Below are 8,520 nucleotides of genomic sequence, written 5' to 3'. Positions count from 1 at the left end.
ACCTTCAGCGGGTCAGCTCCGGGCTCGGGGGGGCGGGAGGAGGAGCAGGAGGACCGGAGCTCCGCCCCTTACTGCACGTCCTTGTGGAGACCGTGGTAGAGCCACGAGCGCACCGGAAACACCTGTACACTGACGCAATAACCGGAATTAATTAATGCAAATCAACAAAAAATACTTTACACATTTTAGGGATGCTGCAGCACATCAGGTTTATAATAACACACACACACACACACACTGGACCATCGCTGCTGCACATTTCAGGAAACATTTCGGTTGTAATTGTGGAATAATCACAGATTCATCACATGTGACTCTGATGAAGCCCTTCAGCTGCCTGCCCACTGTTTCATCATTTAATACTCGGTGTGTTTCGAGTGCAGTCAGACTGGAGCCCAGTTTATTCTTTCTGAGTGATTTATTTATAGATGAGTTTTATAGCTGATGATGATAATAATAATACTTTGTCTGATTGTCTGTTAATGATAAACATTATTTATGAAATTAAGGTGAATATTTTAAACAGGTCTGAAGCAGTATTTTGATTCTCATTTGCATTTTTAAATTCTCTCCTGCAGTAACTGAGTCCAGTTACAGTAAGAGTGATTATTCATCTGTAACTGAGGGTTTTACTGAACTCCACACAAACAACAGAGAAAACACTAAAATCTGATTTCAAACCAAGTCTTAAACTGACAGAAGGGAAAAGAAAAAGCCCCTAAATCCAGTAAAAGCTCAGAGGGAACGGATTATAATGCACTTTTCCAAACAAATATATGATAAAAAACAACAACCCTCAAACCTTACCATCAGAGTTCATTAACACACTGCGGTTATGGGTTCATATCCACTTATAAACTCATTCTGCTCCATAAAGGATTCACAGCGTTTCACTAAAATAATGAATGTAAGGACCTTTGAGACACTTTTTGATAATAAAACTAAATGAATGACTTTTCGTTCATTCATTCATTAATAAACAAACCCACAGCTGTGTTTAGAATCAGATGAAAACTTTATTACTGTAAAAAGATCAGATTACATTTTATTAATATCATCAATCATCAAAAACTCAACATTGGTGTTTATAATAATCACAAAGCCAAAAAAACTTTACTTTAGTAGAATCAGATCATTAAACGTAAAAACCTTCACCGGCTGCAAATGAAGAGAAACAACACAAAAGACACGACAGCAGAAGCTAATAAAAATGAGATTTTCTTATAATATGTTGGTAGGATAAAAGAAAAGAAACAACATGAATGAACATGAATCTGGAGAAAAGGATTAACATCTGAAAACAGTGTGCATTTGTATGAATTCATCTGAAAGCCTTAAGAACATCTTCTAAATATTATTGTGAACATGAATTGATGTGTAAAGCTCGAGTGTGTGAACTGTTCCTGCACACTTTTCCTGCTCTGTGACACCTGACTGAACTCATCACCCTGAGAACAAGTGCACAGTGAAGGGTTCGGGGCAGTTAGTGCCGGAGTCAGTGTTCTGTTCCTCCAGCATCAAGAAAACTTTATTTCAATTTACACACGACTCGAAGTCGATCAGAGTCCAGCACGTAATCAGGAGCTGCGCCTGCAGTGTGTGTGTCCGCAGGGCAGTGAGACAGAGGAGGGCGTGTCTGTCTCGCTACGTCCTCGCAGGTCAGCGGACGGGACGACACCTTCCTCTCAGAGAGACGCTTCGGTCCGAGCCCCACCCATATATTGGAGCCTGGGGGAATGCCCCTCCTCCTGAGCTCAGACTCCACCTCTTTCTGATCAGCGTCAGAATCGATGTTCAGAATTCCAGCCCTGTTCTCCTGATGGCAGTAATCCAGCGCTGCCCTCCAGCTCAGAGCCACATCACTCACATGGATATTACCTGAGAGACAGAAAAACCCAAAAGGAGGAGGAGAGTGAGATCAGAGACAGAGACTCACACCAGCTGTGCTCTAGTCGTCATACAGAAGATTGCTGAGACAGTTTTAGTTTTACTGCCTGGAAAATCATCACTTACTGCTGTAGCACAGAGCAGGGTATGTATAATAACATCGCCTTGAATACCAGCCCCATTCATACATTCTTGCACAGTCATATGATGCCCAATGGTAAACCCTCCCCCAGTTTCTGTAAGTAGAGATTCTTCCATCACTCCACTGCCAGTCACCCCGCAGACCGATCCAGAAGGGCGTGGTGCTGTTTAACCCTTCAGTCTTCACCTCTTCATTTTGCTGCTCGTCTCTGATGCTGACCAGGTCAGTGTAGTTCCTCCTGCAGTAACGCTGAGCTTCATACCACGTCTTACTCTCAAGGATTAGATGATAATCAGGAGTCTGTGAAGAAGCGTCTGTGGAGGTTAAAAAACCCCTGTATGATCTGGCTTATTATTTGTATATTTACAATAACAACACATGATCTTAAACATAATCTCATCTCATTATCTGTAGCCGCTTTATCCTGTTCTACAGGGTCGCAGGTGAGCTGGAGCCTATCCCAGCTGACTACGGGCGAAAGGCGGGGTTCACCCTGGACAAGTCGCCAGGTCATCGCAGGGCCTTAAACATAATATTTTAAAAATCACAATAATCAATAAAATATACATTAAAACATGCATATAAAATCAGAAATTACCTTGTTTATAGCACATGAAAGGTTTTGTATCTGTGCACTGAAGACTTTCCCAGGAACCATCAGCTTTCATAGCAGCACAGCAGATCGATGCCCCACAGGCCCCTGTCACCTTTCTGAATGTTAGAGGATCACCATTCGACCATTTCTCACTGAACTCACCACGACGGAGACCGATCCATCCATAACTGATACCAGACTTAATCAATATATTTCCCAGTTCAGTGTGGTCTTCATCAGAGTCCACAGTGACGAGGTCGGTGTATTTCTCTCTGCAAGCTGCCTGAGCCTCAGCCCAATTCATCCTACGCGGAATTAAATGGAAGGTAGCGAGGCGGCTGTGGACTGGAGGAGAAAAGGCTGTGGAAGAAATTTCTCCCGTTAATGGAGCAGGACAGAGAGGAAAGGAGGGAAATGTGATGTTTTCCATTCATACTGAGAGACGGATTGCAGCTCCAGAACAGCTTGAAGTGACTCAGAAAAGTCAAAACACTGTGAAGTTAACAGCTGGAGCTTCATACAGATGTGAAACGCTGAATGTCAGGATGAAGTAAAGACTGGATTTTGTACGTGATCGTGTGGTTTTAGTTAAATTGACGATGATCGGTGTGTTGAAATTGATGAGTGTAATCTGTCCTGAACCTGGAGTAGCTCACTGCATGTGGATGATAAACAGTTAAAGGAAACTCCACCCTGAATGATTTGCATATTCACCATCTACACAGGCAGGGAAATAAATATTTGGATGTTTACAAAGTTATTGTTAATTTCACTGTCTACCACAATACAGTGGAGTTAAAATGAACTAATGGATCAGAACTCCAAGCTTTCATTTAAAGGAATTTAATCCAGATCAGGTGAACAGTGGAGGAATTACACCACATCTTATCTGTGTCCGTCTCCTTTTAAGGGAACAAAAGTAATTAAACAAACTAACAATCATAAATTAAATTGTGATTTTAATAGATGTTTGCAAATCCATTGCAGGTGATGACTGCCTGAAGTCTCGAGCCTTTAGACATCACCAGACTCTGGGTTTCTTCCCTGGTGAAGCTCTGCAGGTCTTTACTGCAGCCGTCTTCACTTCCTGTTTGTTCTTGGTGCGTTTTGCCTTCAGTTTTATTTTCAGCAAGTGAAATACAGCTCGGGGCGGGGTTTCCTCACAACGTTGCACTTTAGGGTTAAAGAGCAAGTTTAAAGACGCTGTTAAGCAACAAACGTTGTGTCTGTATGTGGTTTTCCCAAATTCACGTGGAAGAAAGAAGCTTAAGAGCAACTTTGCAGCATGCATCACCAAAATAGACGACTTTCACATGACGTCATCGTAACTGTGGGTTTGTTTACGTGGCCATGTTGCCTGGCGAGCTTTGTGTTTGACAGCAACTGGCACGAGTGTGCATGAGTGATTGTAAGCCCAATTCAGTACATCTACAGATAAACTTGTAGACGTTCCATCTAAAAGAACAATGCCAGAGACCTGTAGTGCTTTTGGATGGAATAACAGACGTGGAGATAAACCTGGTTTAACTTTTCACTGCTTCCCTGTGAACCCAGAAAGACGAGAAAAATGGTGAGCTGCAGTTAAACAGGAAGACTGGATGATGAAAACATTCCCCTGTGTGTGTGGAGAACATTTAATATCAGGTTAGTGTGAAAGTTCTGTGCAGCGTTAAACTGTAGACCTGGATGTGGGCTTTGGACGTGATATATTTTATTAGACCCAATGCTTGGTGAGATTAGCAGCATGTTTGCTCTGTACTGATAATGTAGACTCGGCTAAACACCATAAAATATGTTAGATCTAGTCCCTGGTTTGTTTATTACTGTGAGAAGTCCACATTTGAGCTTCCCCTTATCATAATAAGGTATTTATTTTTATTGGGAATTTCCCATAACATTCTGACACGAAACCTTCCTCGGAATATCGGTAGGCATCTGTACTTCTCTCTGCCTTTAGCATCTCCGGTGTATTTAGAAATCCAAACACTCAATAGTTCAGGGTGTCGTAGTGTCCCAAATCCGGTAGCTGGTTTGCTGAACAATTTTAAAGTGGAATAAAGACATTTGTGGGTAAATTAAGAAGAAGAAGCTGCCTTTATTTTTCTTTGGACGTAATGTGATCTGCTGCTATAATCTAAAATTTTAATCATGTCAGAGAGATTGTACTGACTACAGTTGTCTGGGTTTTCTTCATTACCTGTCGTGACCATTCTTCTTTGTTTGCCCGGCAATATGATGGACGCTGCCTGATAAACAAAAATCCGTGCTGTCAGAGAAAATCCGCTAAAGCAGGGGTTCTCAACCTTTCCTACTTTAAACCCACCTATTCATACTGGTAACGAGTCGAGGCCCATTAAAAAAGATCCCCAGTTGTTTTGCCTCATCTATTCTATTAGAATCTAATAATCTACTGTAAAGTGTATTAATGGGATGTGACATCACTCCCTGTTACAGATGGGAGCCCAGGAATTAAATAAATCCAATAAAAACCATCTGTGTGTAATTGTAGGTGATGTATTTAAAACTGTATGAATGCGCCAGAAGCCGAACCCATGCATGCAGGTCATTCTCCGCCAAAAGGGATTAATGATCCAAAAGTGGAGTCTGGTCCATTAACACAAGAACTTACTGCCATGTTTGTGTTCAGCAGACAAGCAAGTTATTAAACCCCAGAAGTGGATACAGAACCCACTCAATGGGATTCGATCCTTACACGCTAACAAAGAATGATTTTTTTCCTATTAAATAAAAATGTACTCGCTAAATTTGACATTAGTAGAATAAATTTTGATCCTATTGTAGCTGGAACTAAATACAAAAACAATAGTTATGCATACTATTAATTAAGATAATTAACAGATAATCAACATGTTTTAAGGTTTTTTTAAAGATTGCATATATTTTTATTCTTTTATATTTGTAATTATTTGTATCTGTACACGACCCACCAGCTCTGCTGATCAACTTATCATCTTTAAATAAAGTTATTCATTCATTCATTCATTCATTATGATTTGGAAAATTATCCATCCATTGAGTTCCCCGACATCTCCGACTCCCTGGTGCTGCAGACATCGTTCTACATGGACACAGATTAAAACCTGGAAGAGCCTGGAGGAGAACAACTTTTTATATGTGTCTGGGTTAAAGATCTGGGGATCAGGACACTGCAAGATAAATCCTGTATTGTTTTTGCCGGGTAAGGAGGAGTTTCTGGGCTTTTTGTACGCGGCTTTGCAAGGGTTGCTCGGATGCTACAAGTTTTAGTATCGGGTGTAAACAAACCACAGCTGCTCGATTCTCAATCCTCCTGCTCTTCTCTTCCAGCAGGCATCACAGATCCATAGAATTTACCCACAAATGGATTTATTTATTCAGCCCCCTGTGTGTGCACGCTCTGTGTGATAGAACAGTGTTTCTGACCCATTGGGCCGTGACCCATTAGTGGGCTGCGAAGTGCCATCGAGTGAGCCTAAACATTTTTTCAGGTTTGAAGTCAAATACTAAATAGTTCAGGATGTCGCAGTGTCCCAAATCCGGTAGCTGGTTTGACGTTGTAAAAAGTTCCTGATGTGGGTGGAGTACAGAAGCACGGCAGGTGGGAGCTGATGTTCACACACACTTTATTTTTACTACTTTCATTGCTTTCCAGCTTCATTCACTCACTCACTGCTCACACACACACACACACACACACACACACACACACACACACACACACACACACACACACACACACATTAACTGACAACAGGTGTGAGAAGACTTTGCCACTCTTCTCCCCCCCCATTCACAAACTGATGCAAGGCCACGCCCCCACTGCCATATACCCCCACCGCCTGACTCAGGCTGGGGAGCCATGATAGTGGAAGATAGAAAAAGAGAGAGAGTGAAGAGAAGAGAGCTCTCTCGACCAGAACACGTGTGTGTGTGTGTGTGTGTGTGTGTGTGTGTGTGTGTGTGTGTGTGTGTGTGTGTGTGAGAGCAGTGAGTGAGTGAATGAAGCTGAAAAGCAATGAAAGTCGTAAAAATAAAGTTTGTGTGAATATCAGCTTCCGCCTGCCGTGCTTCTGTACTCCACCCACATCAGGGAGGTATTACAGTGGAGCCGAAAGCCAGGAATACAGAAGGGAACCACCACCTGGAGTCCCCTCCATTTAAGGATCTCATCCATGCCGTCACTACCATCCAGCAGAACCAGCATCAAGCGCTGACCACCCTCTGGAAGGAGAAGGAACAACGTTTTGAAGCCTTGGTCTTGGCACAGCAGGGAGATCACCAGGCGTTCCAGCATCTGCTCGCGTTGGCGGGTGCCTCAACCACCACCGCGGCAGACCCTCCCTGCCGACAGCCAGCTCGTATACGTGGACCTGAAGCGAACCATCCTGCAGTGTGCTGGCTGCTCCCAGGAACAACATCAGCAGCACTTCCAGACATTGACATTGGAGGAGGTCGGCCGGCCATTTGCATTCGGCCAACAGCTCTGGGACGCCTACCAGCAGTGGCTGAGAGCAGATGACTGCGACGCTGAGGGAATCCTCGATCTGGTGACACTGGAGCAGTTCATCACGCATCTTCCGGAAGGAATGGCGGAGTGGGTCTAGTGTCATCACCCAGCATCGTTGGGTCAAGCCACTGAGTTGGTGGAGGATCATCTGGCGGTGGTTCCAGCAGCAGGCAGATGTGTCACCTGTTATCTTTTCTCTCTCCTTCTCCTCCCCCCTCTTTCCATGGAGATGGGAGCCAGCTCCCCTCCAGCCGGCCTGCCGCACCTGTGGTGTCCTCCTGTCTTCCCCTTCTGTGTCTGTGTCTTCTCCCCCCCAGGTGAGTGACACCCATAACACCAGTGCAGAGGGAAAGCCTGGGCCGGTAATCTGGCACTGCAGGGAGCTGGGGCATCTCCAGGGTCAGTGCTCTGTGATGGAGGTGGGAGATGTGGTCCGGATCCCCAATGTTCCAGAGACCGCTCCTGATCAGCTGGAGCATATCATATACCAGTAAATGTCCAATGGGATACGCATCATGTGTTGGTGGATTCCAGCTGTAATCAGACCTCAATCCACCAAAGCCTGGTGCAAAGGTGAAGCATTGAGCAGAGCACAAGCGGTGAAGGTTGTGTGTGTGCACAGGGATGTTCGCAATTATCACCCATTGGTATCTCGCCCTCCAGGCGTTTAAATTTGAGGTGGTCCACAGGCTGGAGGTGCAGATGGTGGTGGCGGACTTCCTGTCCTGTCGGGGGGGTGGGGGTCCACTACAGGCTGGACGGCTCCCTGGCCCGAGTTGGCAGCGGGGGTGTGGCCAAGCATCAGTTTGTGAATGGAGGGTGGGGTTAGGGAAGGTTAATGGCAGTCAATGCACCTGTTGTCAATTAACGTTGTGTGTGTGTGTGTGTGTGTGTGTGTGTGTGTGTGTGTGTATAAGGATTGAGTGAGTGAACGTATGAAGCTGAAAAGCTACAGTCATAAAAATAAAGAGTGTGAACACCATCTCCTGCCTGCCGTGCTTCAGTACTCCACCCACATCAGGGCTTACTACAGTCAAATTTAGCGAGTACAGTTTTATTTAATAGGAAAAAATCATTCTTTGTTAGCGTGTAAGGATCGAATCCCATTGAGTGGGTTCTGTATCCACTTCTGGGTTTTAATAACTTGCTTGTCTGCTGAACACAAACATGGCAGTAAGTTCTTGTGTTAATGGACCAGACTCCACTTTTGGATCATTAATCCCTTTTGGCGGAGAATGACCTGCATGCATGGGTTCGGCTTCTGGCGCATTCATACAGTTTTAAATACATCACCTACAATTACACACAGATGGTTTTTATTGCATTTATTTAATTCCTGGGCTCCCATCTGTAACAGGGAGTGATGTCACATCCCATTAATACACTTTA

General features: G+C 44.1%; 1 protein-coding gene across 3 annotated transcripts in view; it reads right to left on the bottom strand.

Moving 5' to 3' along the window:
• Window positions 1-1,155: 1,155 nt before the first annotated feature.
• LOC132871416 (putative C-type lectin domain family 20 member A) overlaps window positions 1,156-8,520 on the bottom strand; it is a 91,838-nt gene continuing 84,473 nt past the window's right edge. For all 3 annotated transcript variants that reach the window (XM_060905567.1, XM_060905566.1, XM_060905565.1), the window contains 3 exons: window positions 2,628-2,984; window positions 2,014-2,343; window positions 1,156-1,878 (listed from right to left, as the gene is read on the bottom strand). In XM_060905567.1, coding sequence (XP_060761550.1) covers window positions 1,529-1,878; window positions 2,014-2,343; window positions 2,628-2,984 — 1,037 coding nt within the window. In that variant the 3' untranslated portion in view covers window positions 1,156-1,528. The remainder of the gene's footprint in view (window positions 1,879-2,013; window positions 2,344-2,627; window positions 2,985-8,520) is intronic.

The sequence above is a fragment of the Neoarius graeffei genome, chromosome 23 (assembly GCF_027579695.1).
Source record: "Neoarius graeffei isolate fNeoGra1 chromosome 23, fNeoGra1.pri, whole genome shotgun sequence".
NCBI classification, from domain to species: Eukaryota; Metazoa; Chordata; class Actinopteri; order Siluriformes; family Ariidae; genus Neoarius; species Neoarius graeffei.
Note: the sequence above shows the minus strand (reverse complement) of the source record. Positions and strands in the feature narration are given on the sequence as shown.